Source organism: Mirounga leonina, unplaced genomic scaffold (assembly GCF_011800145.1).
Source record: "Mirounga leonina isolate KUSES-001 unplaced genomic scaffold, KU_Mleo_1.0 Mir_125, whole genome shotgun sequence".
NCBI lineage: Eukaryota > Metazoa > Chordata > Mammalia > Carnivora > Phocidae > Mirounga > Mirounga leonina.
In genome coordinates, this window is record NW_023270305.1 from 29,115,578 (window position 1) to 29,133,951 (window position 18,374).

The 18,374-nt window shown below is 45.0% G+C and overlaps 2 protein-coding genes across 8 annotated transcripts in view; one reads left to right on the top strand and one right to left on the bottom strand.

Moving 5' to 3' along the window:
- Window positions 1–1,832: 1,832 nt before the first annotated feature.
- The window catches only part of ANAPC1 (anaphase promoting complex subunit 1), a 102,464-nt gene continuing 85,922 nt past the window's right edge, over window positions 1,833–18,374 (bottom strand). For all 7 annotated transcript variants that reach the window (XM_035001045.1, XM_035001047.1, XM_035001046.1 and 4 more), the window contains 3 exons: window positions 15,590–15,724; window positions 9,817–14,024; window positions 1,833–2,790 (listed from right to left, as the gene is read on the bottom strand). In XM_035001045.1, the coding sequence (XP_034856936.1) occupies window positions 13,909–14,024; window positions 15,590–15,724 (251 nt within the window). In that variant the 3' untranslated portion in view covers window positions 1,833–2,790; window positions 9,817–13,908. The remainder of the gene's footprint in view (window positions 2,791–9,816; window positions 14,025–15,589; window positions 15,725–18,374) is intronic.
- LOC118007486 (protein S100-A10-like) lies at window positions 15,810–17,957 on the top strand. The gene is made up of 2 exons (XM_035000516.1): window positions 15,810–15,833; window positions 17,637–17,957. Exons 1-2 carry the CDS (start codon window positions 15,810–15,812, stop codon window positions 17,955–17,957), a joined length of 345 nt encoding a protein of 114 aa, XP_034856407.1.

Consider the following 18,374-nt stretch of genomic DNA (forward strand, 5'->3'; position numbering starts at 1 on the left):
ACAGACTGTTAGAAAATATTTGCAAACCACGTGTCTTACAAAGGACTTGTATCTAGAATATATAAAAAGCTGTGGAAACACACAGTAAAGAAGGGAACAATTCAGTTAGAAAAGACGTGAACAGACATTTCACCAAAATGGATATGTGGATGGCGGACACACATGGAAAGACGTTCAACATTTTAATCTATAAGGGAAATGCCAATTCAAACCATGATGAGATAGGGTCGAAATAAAAGCTAGTGATAACACCAAATGCTGGCAATGGTGTGGAGAAACTGGGTCACTCAGACGTTGCCCGTGGAGAGGCAAAATGATAGGACCGCTTCAGAAGAAAATAGCAAATGCTCACAAAGCGAAACGGTATATACCCTTTGCCACGTGGCCATGGAGTACTACAAAGCAATAAAAAGGAATGAACTCTTGATTTATGCAACCAACTGAACAGTTCTTAAGGGAATTACGCTAAGTGAAAAAAGCCAATTGCATAAGATTATACACTATCTGCTTCCATTTATATAATAAATTTGAAATAACAAAATTACAGAGATGGAGACAAAATTACTTGTTACAAGGGGTTGGGGGGTGGAGGGATACTCTAAAAGACTAGCATGAGGGATCCTTGTAATGGAACTGCTCTAAATCTTGACTGTTGTGTCTCTTGATCGTGGTCACATGGGTGTACACATGTGAAAAACCTGCATAGAACTAAAGACACACATAAGCGTGTGTGTAAAACTAGTGATATCTGAATAAAGTCATTGGATTGTACCAATGTCAATTTTCCATTGTGATATTGTGCTTTAATTATGTGAGTTTGTACTACTGGGGGAAAATTGGTGAAATTTACATAGGATCTCTGTTTTATTTCTTACAACTGCATATAATCCTACAATTATCTCAAAATATAAAAGTGAAAAATTTTTAATCTTAATATGATCATAGCTAAACAGAAATAAGAAGACAGTAAAAATAAACTACATGAGTTACTTTTATTATGGATGAGGAATTAGTCGGCTTTTAAGTTTGTGTCTTTGATACGTGGATGTATTGCTTTCATCATTAATTGATTTGATTAAACACAGGATGAGTTTCAAAGTGGAGATAATATTGATATAAAAGGAGGTGAGTCCAGTATTCAGGCTGGGATACTAACTGCCCTCCCCTTGAGGCTCATCATCTTTTCCTCGAGGCCTTTTATAGACCAAAGAGCAGTTCCTGGTGGAATGATGTGATGTCATCAGTGACTCATGTCAAGGGCTCCAGAATCTTGGGAGCCATTTGATTCCAAAGACCTGGCTACTAGGGTCAGTGTTCTTCTCACACTGTTCTGAGGCTGTGCTCTGGGTAAATGTGAGGGGCCTAGATCCCGAGAGAGCCAGGAAGTCCACTCTGGGTAAGTGTCACTCGTTCCTGTCCTAGACCGAGTATGTCAGGCCACCCAGCTTGGCCTTCATAGAAGGGTGACTGAGGCGCAACTCTTGTTGCGCCTGGCCATTCTCTCCTTGAGCACTGGTCAGACACGAGTCCTAATCCCAAATCCAAAGTGTTCTAGCCTTGGTCAAGGAACAAATCCTACGCCAAGTTAAGTCACCATTTCCTTACCTGTAAATCATGTAAGTCATACATCTTAGTTCACAGATCATTATAAGGATTGAATGAGGTCATTCTTTATGCATTGATCAATACTGGAAGTTCAATAGGCAACCAATAACTGTTAGCTATTATTGCCATTTTAATTATTATTAGGTTTCACAAGGAGCAGGTTAAGCAAATAGAAATGGCCTGGTCAGAATCAGGTTGAGTCCCTTCCATTTTTTTCGTACACAGAGAAGACAAGACAGGATCCCCCTGGGCTCCACATTAGCTGCCTCAGAGACTGTTCCAAGCCAACAGGACCCAGCAAAGAAGAGTCAGAAGAAAAGGGTGTGCATGGAAGGGAAGGCAGGTGTGTGTGATCGTCTGGCTTCTACCCACGGTCTCTGAATGATTGAAGCTGACAGAACACCATGGCTCCAACATTACTTCTCCTTCCTCCTCTCAGCTCTCATGTGTTTGGGTCTGCATGGGCAGGGGAAAGGGCTTTCAGGGTGAGACAGGGAGGTCACTATCCTGTGCACTTCTATGGCTATTAAAGACATCTATGACTAGAGAATTTTACATCTGTCTCTATAGAGGTATCCTCCAGGCAGAACAATCCATGGAAAAAGGCAAAGGAGAGCAGCTTTTGCCTGGCAAAGAAAGGGAAATAATAATTCCTACCCTCCTTTATAGACAAGTGCAAAGGGGTGACGGTCATTCTCTTATCCCTCCAGATGTCACATGCAAAATTCTCAATGTAAGTGGGAAAGGAAGAGCCTAGCATTTCCCAGGTGGGTCCTCCCGCCGTGATGACACAGGGTCCTTCCTCTCTCCCTACAGCTCCATGGAATAGGAGCCCTCTGGCCTCCAGTTCTGCCTCTTCAGAGGCTGTCCCTGAGCAGAGAGCCAGGAGAATGAGAGGCCGGAAGAGGAGGAGATCAACGGATGTCAAGGCAGGTATGTGTCCTCGCGTGTGCCTCAGCTTCCCCGCATGAAGTGTCAACTACTGTTGAGTGACCACTTACCATCTTGTCTTCACAAGGCTGAGTCCAGGCCCAGTGTTCAGAGTGAGCTGCATGGCAAGGACTCCACTTCTCAGGTGGGTCACATCCACGCTGACTCAGAATCTTTTGTTTCTGCAGCTGCCCAGGAGAGCAGCGTCCCAGCCTCCAACTCTACCACCTCAGAAGCTATCTCTGAGCTGAGGTCCTGGAAGAAGAGGGGACAGAAGAGGAACATATGGACAGTCAATCATGTTGAGGGAACAAAACTCAGGATGAACAAGAGGAGAAGACCCAGTTACCGTCCTGAAGACCAAGAAGCATTCTACCGACTTCTGGGTGTGTGCTCTGAGCAGATGGAGCGTTCAGGGTCCTGCTGAGTGGGGATCATGTTGGAGGCAGTGGCTCTGGGATCATGCTCAAACCACCCCCGGGCTCTAAGCTATAAAGGGTCCAGGGGGCACGGACACAGAGCGACCCTGCTTCTGCTGGGGGTGCTGGCAAGTTTTTCCTGAGACAAGTTCTTAGAGGGAGAGGGAGGAGGCTACAGTGGAGAGTGCTCAACAGTCAAGACATTTCAGAACCAACCAAGGGGTGCATCCTCTGCCCACTGGGATACATTCATGTATTCCCTCCAATTAAGATTTTAGAGATTAGTGATGAAAAGACAACCTAGATCTTGCTGTCTGTACGTTCAAGGTGGGAGGAGACAAAAAACAAACCCATATAGAAATAAGCTGTTCTCAGCCAGTGACAAATGCAGAGAAGTAATGTTATTCAAAGGCAATGATGCCTGGAGATGGAACACGAAGCAGGAGAGGGGAGCTCTATGAAATGGGATACTCCAGGGACTCTGTCTGAGAAGGGGCCATCAGGACCAGAGGCAGGATTAAGTGTGATAGTTCTGGAGACAACACTGTGATCACGTTGTCCAATACAGCATTCATTAGCCACATGTAGCTATTAAAACCTGATTTAACTCATTTAAAATTAAATTTAAAAATTCAGTTTCTCAGTCTCATGAGCCACATTTCAAGTGCACAGTAGCCACACATGGCTAATGGCTCCCATAGTGAACAGTGCACATCTAGAACACTTTCATCATCACAGAGTTCTATTGCAGAGAGCCAGACTGACTGGAGAAGGGTCAAGGAGAACGAAATAACCCTTGACTCCTCCATCCTCCCTGTTGTGCAAGTGTCATTGTCCCAGTCAAGGAGGGAAAGACAGCACCCACATTCTCAGGTCTCCCCTGGAAAATGGTACCTCCAGGGGATAACTCTAATCCCAGAGTTGGGATTGGGGGTGGGGGGCACAGGTCATTATCTGCAGGAAGCGAGGGGATCCAGGAGAAAGAGGGCAGTACTCCCAGCACCCCCAGGGGCTGCGAACTGACCACCACAGGCTCAGGGCGCTCAGTTAACGGGAGGCGGCAGGAAGCTTTGTCCGGCCCCAGCATGATAAAGTGACAAGGACAAATGCGGTGTCATAGAGACCCATGGCCACATCCAAGCTCTGGCTTGAGACAAATGTGTTAAGCATTGAGAGCCAGGTCACATCTCTGTGATCAACAAATCCCTGCCCATCACGTGGAAGTTTACAATAGCGAAATCCAAGCCCTACAGATGAAACTCACGACATAGGCCTCCCTGGAAGGAGTGGCCATTGTCACAAATATTAAGACTCACAAACCTCCTGGCAGAAGGGACACTGCCTCCACTTCCAGGAAACAATGGAACTTGAGGGAGGCTCTGGTTTTCCTCCTTCCCCCTGGAGTGTCCCACAGCCCCCAGAAGGCCTGCTCCAAGGCCCTCCTCACTTCTCCCTTCCTTTGCAGAGGATCCCGTGATCCAGAGCTTCTTGGAAGCTGACATTTTCCTCAAAGTATCTGATAAGGTATCTGCAGCACCAAAATGATGAGGGCCTGAGGGGTCCACAGAGTCACCACCCCATGGGGCAGGAACAGAGAACCAGATTTCTGGCCAGGCGGGAGAAGCCCTGGAGAGACCTGCTCTCAGTGTCAGAAGACACACCGCCCATGGCCTGCCCTGCCCATGGGCATCTTCTCCTGGCCTCCCATCCATTCCTCTCCACTTGTCAAAGGGCCTCAGCACAGCCAACCTGAGGGGTTCCCACCATGGCCGCTGGATGGGGCAGGACCCGTGGCCCGTGCGGGACACTCTCACTCCCTCTACTGACCCCTCACCTGCCTTCCGTGCCCACACAGTACCTGCTTTCCATGGTGGTGGAGTACTTCGGCCGTGTCGGGCTGCCTGGACACCTGTATAACAGGATCCACTTCTTCCTGGCCCTGTGAGTGTCTCTTTGGGGAATGCTCTCAATTCTGCCCAAACCGCCCCATCCCACAGCCTCACCACCCCATCAGGATGGCTTGGCCATGCCTATGAGCTGGACGGTCTCAAGTGGTTCCTCTTGGCCACAGAGCAGACAAGGCCTTCAGGGGTCACACGGTCATGGGGGAGGGGAAGGCAATGAGTAAGTTCCTAAGATCATGAAAGTAGCCAAGAAACATCACTTGCTGCTCAGAGACTGAGTGACTGGAGGGAGGAAGCTCCAGGGAAATGGCGAGCAGCCAGAACCTTGGCCTGGGCCAAGCACAGGGTGGGCCCCACAGGCTTGGTCCTGAGGACGGTCCTGCTATCCCTCTGGAGTCAGGCTCCCTGCAGATAGGGCTTCCCCGACCCTCCTTCCTGGATAGACTGGCCTGGGCACTAGGTCCTCCAGTGTGACCTCTGCAAGCTTCCCCTCTTTTCCCACGGCAGCTACATCGCCTCCGACATGGAGGAGGACAACCCCACGTCCAAACGGAGCATCTTCCAGTTCCTGCTGGGCAGGGAGCACTGGCCAGACCTCTACAAGGAGTTCCTGAAGTTGAAGGTGGAGTTCTTCCATGCAATGGGGCACCGAGCCTGGGTCACCCCGGAGTTGTGTGAGGAGGTCTGTTGGGGACAAGGACCAGAGGGAGCACCCGAGTGGTAGGGCTGGGCCCTTCCTCCAGGTGCTTACGTTGCTGTTTCCCTTTCAGATCCAGGCCCAGAACCCACATCACTGGGTCTGGAGTCGGGCGCGCCAGTGTGCCCCCTAGGTCCCCAGGTAACAGAGCGGGGGATGCAGGTGGTCCAGGTGAGTGCAGGTGCTCTCGGGCTCTGCAGGGTCGGACATCCCCACCCTCTGTGCCCCTGTAGTCACCTCCTTGGCTGGTGGGCATGAAGGGGAAGCAGTACAGCATCCCTCCGTGCATACTAGCATATTAAGGGCTCTGAGAACTCCCGTGATAAAGAAAGTAATTACCTGTGTTTATATCAAAACTCTCCAAATGAATTTGACTGTGGAATCATGAATGTAATACCAGATCCTCAATTTGCATATCAAATTTTTTTTTTACGAAAACTTCTGGAAATGCTGATTTAAGTAATGAAAACCTCTGTAGGGTTTTGATCTGAGTTGAAAATTTTAAGCAAATAAATGAAAGACACCGAAGTCACCTTTTCTGGAAAGGGGGCTGTTAGCCTGGTGGCTCTTGGGAGGAGAGATTAATTCCAACATGTCATCAAAAGTGGTATGTGATTTGCTCCCACACGAAGCAAGCTTAGTAGCTGGGTCCCTGAAGGATATGTCAGTCTCGTCTTGTCACAGACAGAAGGAGCTCCTAGGGTTCCTGGTCTCTGCAAAAATCAGATTGCTGGGGAAAAAAGGGCAACAAACACCTGGAGAACTGTGAAAAATCATGTAACAGATGACACACTTATAGAAAACGAACGCTTGACCAGCATCACACTCTTTCGAATGTTTTCTTTCGTTTAAATTTGGTTGCTATATTTGGGTTTACTTGAAGTTGGGGGAGATCTTTGGTGAAACGCAGAAGAAACCCTTTGCCTGGGGAGACAGCTATACCAGAATAATCTTGTGAACTGAGCCACCCCCGCCTCTCTGCAGGGTGTGACGGAGCCTATTCTGACCCTAGGAAAAAGAAGGTCAAGTGTGCTCTGTGATAAACCAAGTTTGGGATAAAGTTTAATTCATCCACAGGCTTATTTGAGGACCACCAACTACTATATATGCCAGAATCTCAAATTCCAAAGAAAACTGCATTATCGCCACAATAAAAACAGAGATGAATAGTGGCTACAGGGGCCGCTCTTGGATCTGGCCACTTATACAAGCAATGAGGGTGGCAGCTGATTTTGCCTGGGCTTTTCAACACGTACCTGTGGTGAGGCACTGAGAACTACCTCACTTGGGAGTTTGCCTTCTGTTCTGATTTTGCTTTCTTTTCTTGTAGCCCCCGCCCATCCCCTGCCTCTCCCTGCCCCGACACCAAGTTGCTGCCTCCTTCGCAGGCTCCAGGAGCCACAGAGGGACAGCACTGGGCCTCCAGTTTTTCTCAGACCTGCAGGAAGGAGGGTGCAGGGACAGCCAGGACCATGGCAGCCTGAATAGCACAATGGCTCCCCAACCTTCCAGTGGGTGTCAGCCAGCAAAGGTCCTAACCCCTGAGTAACCTGGAAGGGTGTAGTAGTAACATGGAGGGGGGACCAAAGGAGCCGAAAGATCAGAGCAGGAGCCTCTGTGAAGGCAGAGGGAGAGGGGACGGAAAGTCTGGGAAGAGGCCTGGATCACTGAGGAGGAGGAACTTGAAGGAAGAGGCCAAAGAAACAGCTAGAAGATGATGAGGAAAAGAGGAGGAGACAGGAAGGGGAGAAACACATGAGAGAGGACACAGGATGTGGCCAGCCCATTCTAGGCAATCAGCATCTTGGGGACAGTTGTCCTTGGAGTCTTTCCTGACACTCCGCTAGAACTGAATGAAGAGACTGGCGGGAGGCACGGAGCTCACTGATGTGTGGATCTAAGGCTGAAACAAGAGTGGGAACAAGAGAGGGGAATCCTATGCCAGGATAGGCTCTGACATCATAGAAATAACCCAACTTTCAAAATGAGAGAAGGGAGAGAAGAAGGGAGGAGGTCATGAATGGATGGCTAGGGGACAGGTGGGGAGGTCCCAGAGTGCCATCTAGGCCAGAAACAAGGCAGTGGAAGCTGAGGTTAAATTAAAAAAAAGAGGGACTAGAAGAGTCCTATGAGGATATTAAGTGCTAATTGTATGCAGAAGAACACAAGCCATCCTGAATGCCAAATAAATGAATATGATAAATTTTAAGAGAGCAAAGAAAACATCAAATACATGGCAAATATAAGAAATAGAGTAGAATACAATATAGAAACAGAATTATCGCCACAATAAAAACAGAGATTCATATAAAAAATGAGATTCAACTGAGATCAGTCATATTATTTGCATTAATAAATCTGAACTCACTACTAAAAGATTTTCAGATTGATTCGCAAAGCAAAACCCAGCTCTGTGTGAGATTATCCTTAAATCATTGAGGTGCTAACAGTAAGGTGAGGGCTCGGGGTACACCATGCAAATGCCCTCAAATGAGAGTAGGGATTGTGATCTTGATACCAAGGTAAGGAACATTCAGATGCAAAACCCTTCAGAGACTAGGAAGGACACTTGGGATGGGGTTGAGGGACAGGTTCTGGGGGTAGGTGCCCAGTGTTACAGGCAATTCCACAGGCCTGGGCTGGTCCACTGCAGCTCGATTTGCTCAGTGACGCTCATAGATTTTACAGCACTCTCGACGGATGGATGGATGGATGGATATACAGATATATTGATATATAGATATGTATAGCTATTCTAGATAGGAAATCTAATTACTGGACAATAACTGCAGTTACCAGACAGAAACTGTCTAGGTCTTCACCACTTTTTTCCCACGGAAATGCCTGATTTGCCACAAAACTGCTTGGAACTCCAAGGTTCCCAGGAACCTCACAGTCCAGCATGGACAGAATATCCAGTCCTGTAAAAGGTTGATTCCTTTCAAGAAGCAATACACCCTGTCTATCCCATGAGGGCTTAACATTTTCTTCTTGAGTCCTCTGGAACTTTCCAGTTGCAAATAATCACAGTACTCACTGTCTGTGACACCTAGTCCTTGCAGCCCCAGAAGGCCAAGGTAGAAACAGTTAGGCTACGACGTTGTTTCTCTCCTCACTCAGGCATCTAGTGACTCAGTCCCAAGAAGTATGGCATAATACACGGTCAACCCACATCGTTCCAGTTACTTAGCAATAAAGACCGTGCATTCTTCCTTTAGCCAGTGAGTCCTCTCAGTGTGTTAGGGAGAAACCCAAGGCCACTCAGGGGGGGTCACTGCCACTATGGCCTGAGGTTGGTACCATCCAGACGAGTTGGCGCATGGATTATAGGACTGTCACAAAATCTTGGAGTGTCAGAGCACACCTGAGGGTTTGATCATGGAAAAGGAAAGTGAACAGCACTGGGAGCTCAAGAGATAGCCAAGGGCTGGAAATTCTATGAGCAAAATCAGGGGAGACCAAGTGGTGGTGAGTGGTTTTTACAGGACTTGGGGATGGGGCTGAGTTCACACTTGTGTCGTGTCCCACTTAACAGCACAGGGTTTGCTCAGGAACCCAAGTAGAAAGGGTGTTGATGAAGCAAAGTAGATGGAAATGTTTAGGGAGCAGAGGACTGAGAAGCCCCTGCAACACTACAGAATCCAGGGCTGGATCTGTCAGAGCTGGTGGTAGCTTCCCGCAGCCAGGTATGCACCATCTGCCCTCCTGCCAGACCGTGACCAGTGAAGGAGAGCAATGGCCTGGCTGCCTCTTCCACCTCCAGGTCTCCCCTGGGCACCTCTCACTGGCTCCTCCCAGTGGCACACTCTTACCTGGCCCCACATGGGAAAAAGCTAAGCAAAGAGAGGAGGAGGTGCTGAAGATACTGAGTTGACATCTGGCCCAGGCAGAGGGCACAGTGAGATGAGCCGAACGAAAATTAACTAGAGAAGCAGAGAGGGAGTTTGGAGCAAGATGACACAAGACAGCACCCGCACCACCCTCTGGGGTTTTGCAGAAATTTCATCAAGTGGGGGGCGCCTGGGTGGCTCAGTCGGTTAAGCGACTGCCTTCGGCTCGGGTCATGATCCTGGAGTCCCCAGATCAAGTCCCGCATCGGGCTCCCTGCTCAGCGAGGAGCCTGCTTCTCCCTCTGACCCTCCCCCCTCTCATGTGCTCTCTCTCTCTCATTCTCTCTCTCTCAAATAAATAAATAAAATCTTTAAAAAAAAAAAGAAATTTCATCAAGTGGGGGTTGGTGCTCATCTCATCTAGATCTTACCAGGCAGAGAGACTGCAGCTAGGGATGCTAATTACAACGGATTTGCTAATGATTCTTCGATTGTTGAAGAGCCGTGTACATTTACCCACATTTCCAGTTGATGAGACTATCTTCTTAATCTCTGGAATGGTACAGAGTAAGCAAACAAAAGCCTTGATTAAATGAAAAATAGGCACAAATATGAACTCAAGACAAATGAAAGAACACGAGTGGCATTAACTAGCTTCCAAACACTGTCCCTGTGATAAATCCCCCCAGTGACATGATTACCCAGATCATGATTTAGTACATCTGGGTTCTGGAAGCCCATGGACTACAGCTCCCCAAGGCAGCATACCTGAATGTAAGACCAGAGTTGGATCCATTAACTAGAGACAAGGCAACAGATTTCACACCTAAGTACTGGAGTAAAAGCAGTGGAAATTATGAACATGCAGTTATTTATAGATTTTCACTGATTTTATTGAATCTAGTACAATTTTTTTTCTAAATTTCCTATTTCATTTTATAATGTACCACAGAATAGGAAGAAATATTTTCAGCTAAAAGAGACATTTTAAGTTAAGATGGTTGTTATATGACCAAGAAAGCAGCACACAGACTAACTCAATCTAATTCCAAGAAATTACACAAGGGTCTTTGTTTTTCTAAAGATGCACAGAGAACGGAAGGGTCCACAAACCGGAGCAACGCCCTTCTAATTTATGCTGATCTGCCTCTTAGATCTAATGCACTAAGAGAGGCAATAATGAGCCAGATTCGGGGGTTAGAAGCAGTATGGTCTGAAAGCCCAGGCTTGTTATAGGGGTTGTGATGAGAGCAGAGCAGCCTTGGGCCAGCCACCTCCCTTCCTGAGCCTCACGGGGCTCAGCTGTAGAAAGAGGGGCAGAGAGATCGTCCAGTGCTGATCTTTTATGCAGCAGCTTGAAGACAGAAGGTCCTGCAATCTGGGTGACCCTTCCTCCCCATCCTGGCCTCCCTTTCATTCAAGGACAGAACATGGAGCAAAGCAAGAGGATGGCAAACAGGCAAGTCCATCCTTATCCACAGGCAAAAATTAAGGATATGGTTTTAGGGGCTTTTCTTTCAATTTAGCAATAAAGACTTTCCCACGCTTGCGACTAATGAGAAGCAAGTAATGTATTTCAGAGTGGGGGAAACCTGGCTGGCCCTGGGAAGCAGGAAAAGCCAGTCACCTGGGAACTTTTGTAAACCACATGGGTATCTGCAGGGTGGCTGCTAAGTGCTAACAGAGGCCTCCAGCCTGGGTACACCCTCTTAGGAGCTGCCCCCCCAACCTCCCCTCTGCTTCCTTCCACTGCTGGTTAAACACTGCAGACACTGGGGGTACAGAGGTGACCAAATCCTATTCCCTTCCCCTATTCCCTTCCCCATAGCTGAATTGGAGAGATCTTCATACAACTAGGCATTTTCTACAAAACGTGGTATGAGGATGGAGGAACCCAGAAGACAAGCCCCCAACCCTATATACAAGAGGCGTATTAGTCTGTGTGCTGCCAACTAAGTCTTCCTGGTTTGGATCTCAAAATGGTCCATGGCCTTCCAGCGTCACTCAGCTCCCAGCATCCTCTCCTGACTTTGGTCTACTCCTGTCCTCAGATTGGGCTTTGACATGGTTTTCTTCAGAAGCCATGTCACACACACAGCTGACACACAAATCTATTCCTCTGGCAATTCCTGCCTTGGCTCCACATGCTCTGGCTTCTACTCAGAATCCTGGCTTCCAAACTCTGGCCTGTGCCCAACAGGCACACTGGCCTCCCACCAAAGTGGGTCTCTACACTGCTCATCAAGCTGAGCGATGAGAGGTCCCCTCCTCCTTGCTTCCTCTGGGCTGTCAGAAGATCTCTGAGCTGGGATCACCATAAGCTATGAAGTCGGCTGGTTTCTAGACAAAGGGTAAAAAAAGTGGCCTTACTCAAGTTCAGGCAGCACTGAGAGAAGCTCTGTAGGGCTTAACCCAATGGTCACTCCCGCTAGGGTCTGGCGTCCATGCCTCAGAGCTGCCCACAATTTCAGGCCTTCACCTCTTCACAGGACATCTTACTCAAGGGAGGGGCACAGATATCAGCCCCCCTCCCCTCAGGGAGACAATAATCTCTCTGAGTATGCATGTGTGTAACTACTATTTAATTATGTCCATCCATGGAAGCATTTATAGCCATGTAAGTAGAAAAGATGAACGTGGGGAATTATGAGTAAGTTAGGAACCATACTGTGACAGACATAAAGTAACTAGTACTCACCAGCGTCCGGTTCTCCTCCCCTTCATGGACACATGGAAGAGTAGTCACACGAGGTGGATCAGTTTGACTTCCTGCCAACAGGCTATAACTGGAAGTGACAGCCAATTTTGGGCCAAAACCCTTAGGAGCCGGACGCACTTCTCCAGATCTTCCCTTGTCTTAACTTTGAGGAGGCTGAAATATTCTGGATGGTGAGAGCTACTCTCCAAATTTTTTGAAAACCCATAAATAGCTAGAATTCATTTCTTTGATGATCCTATCATGTCTACTCAAAAGACTGCCCAGAATACCTTTTGCTCCCTGTCACCTAACCATTAGGTCCAAACTATAAAGACAATGCTATTTCCAGACCATCTACCATCTTTTATTCTGCTCTTTCTCTTAGAAAGCCTGATTTTTGCTTTTGTTGACAACATTCTAATGACTCTTCTCCCTCATATATGAGAATACATAGTGTGCAAGTAATGGTCTCTTAAGTTCTCCTTCAGAGAAAAGAACACAAATTATAAACAACTGAGACTGAAGATAGCAACAGTTGCCCAGATACTGAGTTCTTTAAATCTTGATTCAAATGGAATTTTTGTAACCTGTTTTAATTTTTTTCTTTTAGTTTTAATGATAAGAAAAACTAGCTAAGTGTGAAAGGGAAGCACATTTTGCCCTCCCAGGCACCCACATCTTGCCTTTGCTGTATATGCAGGACCAAGTCCCTGGGGCAAGCATGCAGATGGAATACTGAGTCTAGAGACGCCTCTAGAGGCATGCCCTCCTCCCCGCCCCCCTTCCCCTCCGCAGAAGCAAATGTCACATGGGTTTTTGCCAAAATCTCAATGGAAACATTTCTATTTGCTTTGATTTTTACATTTCAAGCTAAACAGCAAAATTCAGGATGTGGACATGTGAAATCACTGAATGAATCTTGCCGTTTCTAGCAGCTTAGGGTTCCACTGGCCACTCAGGAAGCACAGGGCTCATGTCAGGATCTGGACAGCAGGGAGTCTTCTTCTTCCTATACGGGAAACCTGAAGCTGGAGGCACCTCTATGTGAATATCTCTCATCATTATTTGGTCTACAAACTCTTGATACAGATGTACATTCTCTAAATCTTGGGTGGAAATGGACCATCATTTATTTTTAAATGCAACTTTTGAAGACCTCTCTATAGTGGAAATTGCGTATTTCTCTGCTTAGAGCAGGCTTCACGTTGAGCAATTCTTCATTACGGTGTAACTATCCTCCTGTTGAAGGTGACTGCTCATACTATGAGGATGCCTGGCACTGTCACAGAAAGTACACACTAATTTTAGGCAGGAAAACTCTGACATCTTAGAGGAGATGCTAAAAGCCATTTTCTTGCTGCAGAAAGTAAAACTTGATGACAGAGCTTCTTTAAAAACCTTGCAGATTTGAACATAGTCATTTCATCTGAATCACCATAGTTGAAAGATTAAAAATGAATATCCACCCCAGCCCCCACTATTCTATTCTCTGAAATCCCAAACTAAAATAATCATCAAGAGTTTTGAAAACAGTGCTTGCTTCGGCAGCACATATACTAAATAAAGAGTTTTGAAAACAAACCAAAAAACTTTATTTACAAAAGTAAATTTTAACTCACTTCTATGTATCATATAATGTTAATGCTGACAGCAACAGAGCATCTGGAATATTTAAAACACTTGGATTTTAAAATACATTGAGGTTTGTGCAGCTCATTTCCCCCTAGTTATATTATAAAACTTAGAAATGTTTCTTTAGCTTTGTTGTTGGGTCATGTTTTTGTGCAGAAGTCACGTTTCAGGGTAGGTTTACCACCAGAGCTGATCACATAACCATTGGCTGTGGATTTCCAAGAAGCAAAGGAGCCAATCTTAGCAAAGCTCGCACTGGCATTTTCAGCTGTTTAAATTTGAAGAGGAGTTCAGCAAAGCTTGTGCTCCCTAAAGAAATGGAAATGGGGGGGGAGGGTAGTCACACTTCTAAATAAATTCAGCTGTACACCCCTTTCAAGGAAGCTTCAGACACACAATCACATTTAAAGCTGACATTCTTCCCTTTGAAAACAATTCCCCAAAGATAATATTTAAATTATTAATTTCCCAAATGCACTGTAAAAAGTAATTTGATATAAAAATGTAAATGTATCCATTTTGTACTTCAGACAGTGACCTGTAACCTCTGTTCTGCTTGAGGCTAACTTTAGGTCTTGTCCATTTCACTTTTTACCTTTACTCCTAGGCTTGGTCCTGCTGTGGTTTCATCAGAATGGCTGGGATGCTTATCAGAGCCGCTTCAGACCTTGACAGCCCTGGAACGCTACCCTTTGTCTCCCTGGCCCTATGTTATTGCTGAAATCTTTGCTCACATTTTTAGTCTCCTGGCTTCTGCTAGATTTCTTCTGTTAGATTTCCTGTGCATGTGTAAGATTTGGTATGTGTCTCAAGGAAGGAGTACGTCCAGGTTTTTGAGTTATTATTATTATTCCCTCCTACCAGGGATTTAACTCAAGTTCTAGATTCTCAGGCAATTGTTAACCCAACCTCTGGCTACTCTGCCCAGCAGCACCGCTGCCTTTTGCTGGGACTCTACTTCTTGTGCTATGAACTGACAAATGCCTTTGGGAGAAAGCCAGAGTAAATATGGAGTTTCCTCATTATGCTTCCCTTCTCACGGGGATTGTGGCCCCTCAATCAAGTCTGGCCAGCATGGTTGCTACCAATTCCTTTAAATAGCTGTTTTATGTAGTTTGTCAAACTTTTATATTTGTTTTTGTGCGAGAGTCAGTCCAATATAAGCAATTCCATCATGGCTATAACTAGAAGTCTCTAGATAGTGCATTTTTATCTGAGGTCAAAACAGCAATAAACTAGTAATGTTATTAAATTTTAAATGATTAAATGGAGCAATCTTTGCTCTTCTTAAAAACAATTTTTGAATCCTCAATAAGCAGAAATTTGAAAGTGATAATAAAGGTGCTCTGAATTAATTATATTTTATGATTCAGGTTACTGGGCAAACTCCATATCTGATTACATATTCTGAAAAATATAGTGAGGTGCTAATATTTTAAACTCTGTATTACAAAAACTTTCAAATTCATATAAAATCAGGTACCTGGTCATTTTAAAGCTTTATAATATTAGAAATTAAGATTATGTGATTAAAAAGAAACATCCAAACTAAAACCCCAAAAAATAAAAATAAAAATAACTTTAATAAAAGTTAAGAAAGAAAAATAACATAACCATTTAATTTATTTATTAGTATATACTGGTGTTTGGGGCTCTCTGAAGAAGAACCCATCCTTTTCTGAATGTAAATAAAAGTTTATGCATGTATAAAGTTCAGATCGTCTTTTTAGAAAAAGTTCTTAACAGCCAAACATGAATGAAGACCAAAACCTAACTAGAGAAAATAACTCACCAGAAGTGCCTCCAACCAAGAAACTTAAAAAATAAGTGAGTCAATAATAAAGGTACTGAAGAGGATTTAGATCTGCAATTACCTTCTAGTCCTATAGACGGCAGGTGCCATGGAGCTGGTACTGAGTGGTAGACAAGGAAACAAGCCAGCATGCTCAGCTGAGATTCCTCAAAGGGCTGCCCACTGAGGTAGGCGTGCACACACATATCACCCCCAGCTGTGAGAGAACACAAATGGAACTGAAGCAATTTATTTTCTCATCCAGAACTCATTAAGTACTTACCATACACCGGACAGGTACTATGCTGGGCATTAGGGCTACAGTGGTAAGCCAGACAGAGTGCCTGTCACCACAGAGTATGAAGTGTTGTAAGGGACAGAGACATTACACAAATAACAACACAAACAAATGCATAATTAGAAATTGTGATGAGTACTATAAAGGGGTAGTGGTCACTGAGGCTGTCTCTCCAAACACCCATTTTACGACCCTTCTTCCCTGCAGTATATAACATTTGATGGGACTGACTTCAGCTCCAGAACTGGATCCTGATTACTATTAGCCAGACTTTCTCAAACTTTAAGGCGCATCAGAATCACCTAAGAGAGCTAATTAAAACAGATGAGTGGGCCCCATCCCCAGAGTTTTTTGGATGGGGTCAGAAAAATTACATCTCTAACAAGTTCTCAGGCGATGCTACTGCTGCCCCAGAGAGCGCACTTTGAGAACCACTGTTCCAGGACAATCAAGGCAATCCCATTCTCAACACAGTGATTGGTTCAGAAACTGGCAGACCTAAGCTATTCAGTAAGAGACATTCTCTGCCACAGGGACTGACTGAGCAATGTGCATGAGTTCCAATTCAAGCCAGAGACATGAGGAGATGTCTCTTTGCTAGAGGCGTCTGAGAAAGAAACTTCCTCACTATTATGGCAACACTCCTAGAAGCAATTCTATTCTTCCTCTGCAAAACGCTGAGCTTGAGGCAAGGAACAGCCATTTTATTACCATGAGAAAAAGCATTCTGAGGATAAAGCCATGGCACAGAGTATAAATAATGGAACCTCAGAGAAATAGAGCTGAAGACACTAAAATAAGATGACCCTTAGACCACCTTACCTATTCCAATAATGTAAGCTTATATGTGTCCTTATTGTTTAAGCCAGGTTGAGTTAGGCCCTCTATTACCTGTAGACAAAGGCATTTTGATACATAAAGAAAAGCTGAGGGAGAGGAAGGGGGAGGGGAAGGGGAAAAGATAGGGAGGGAGGGAGGCAGAAAGAAATAAAATGGCATGGAAGGGGGCGCCTGGGTGGCTCAGTTGGTTGGGCGACTGCCTTCAGCTTGGGTCATGATCCTGGAGTCCTAGGATCGAGTCCCACATCGGGCTCCCTGCTCAGCGGGGAGTCTGCTTCTCCCTCTGACCCTCCTCCCTCTCATGCTCTCTGTCTCTCATTCTCTCTCTCGCAAATAAATAAAAAATTAAAAAAAAAAAAATGGCATGGAAGTTGCCTGAAGTAATGTGGTCTTAGAAGGCCTATGAGAAAGGGGCACTTAATTTGAGGCTGTAAGAATGAATATAAGTTGAGTAGACAGAGAATAAAAGAAAAGTTCTAGGGAGGGAAAGCAACATATTTAACAGCCCCATAAGAGAAGGGAGAAGAGAAATTATAACTGATACCAAAAAAATACAATCATAAGAGACTACTATGAACAACTACACACCAACAAATGAGACCACCTAGAAGAAATGGATAAAGTTAAAGTCCTAGAAACATACGTCTTCTAAGACTGAAATATAAAGAAATAGAAAATCTGAATAGACTGATTACTAGTAAAGAGACTGAACTGGTAATCTAAAACCTCCCAATAAGCAAAGTCCAGGACCAGATGGCTTCACTGGTGAATTCTACCAAACATTCAAAGAAAATTCAACATGTATCTATCTTTCTCAAATTCTTCCCAAAAACTGGAGAAGAGAATGCTTTCAAACTCATTTTACAAGCATTAACCTACCACCAAAACCAGACAAGGACACCACAAAAAAAGAAAATTACAAACAACAAAATATTAGCAAACTGAATTCAACAATACATCAAAAGGGGTCCCCACCGTACCTCTGGCCAAGGTTTCAAAAGACCTCACCAAAATACTATCTCAAATGGAACATGCCATGGAAACCATGATGTTCATGTTCCACAAGTTTGCTGGGGATAAAGGCTATTTACCAAAGGAGAACCTGAGAGTACTCATGGAAAAGCAGTTCCCTGGATATCTGGAAAATCAGAAAGACTCTCTGGCTGTGGACAAAATAATGAAGAACCTGGACCTGGACCAGTGCCGAGATGGGAAAGTGGACTTCCAGAGCTTCTTTTCACTAATTGCTGGGCTCACCATCGCATGTAATGAGTATTTTGTAGTATACATGAAGCAGAAAAGAAAGAAGTAGGAGGCATTGAGCAACATTCCTGCCTGATGAGAGTTCTCCCAAAGGGTCTCTTAAGGACTCTTAAGGGTCTCTTAAGGAATCTGCCCCACAGATTCTGCCTGTATAAAGGATTGACTGAACAGATCAGGATCCTCAGAAAATGTACAAGTAAAATCTAACATTTGACAAACAGAGAAAGAAAAGACAGTGAAAGCTAGATAAACTTTTGATTTTTATATTGCTTGCATCCTCTTACCCTCAATAAATAAATTCTTTTTTAGTTCCTCAAAACAGCCACAATAACAACAAAACACAATATTTTAAAAAAGGATCACACACACCACAACCAAGTGGGATTTATTCCAGGAATGCAAAGATGGTTTAACATCTACAAATCAAAGTGATACAGCACAATAACAAAACAAAGGATAATTAAGC

What these genes read in the sequence shown, in the direction of transcription:
- LOC118007486 (XM_035000516.1), top strand. Translation starts at nt 15,810, where the DNA reads ATGCTGGGCATTAGGGCTACAGTG. An exon ending in TGGGCATTAGGGCTACAGTG is followed by an intron (nt 15,834 to 17,636) that starts GTAAGCCAGACA and finishes CCTCTGGCCAAG; the next exon opens with GTTTCAAAAGACCTCACCAA.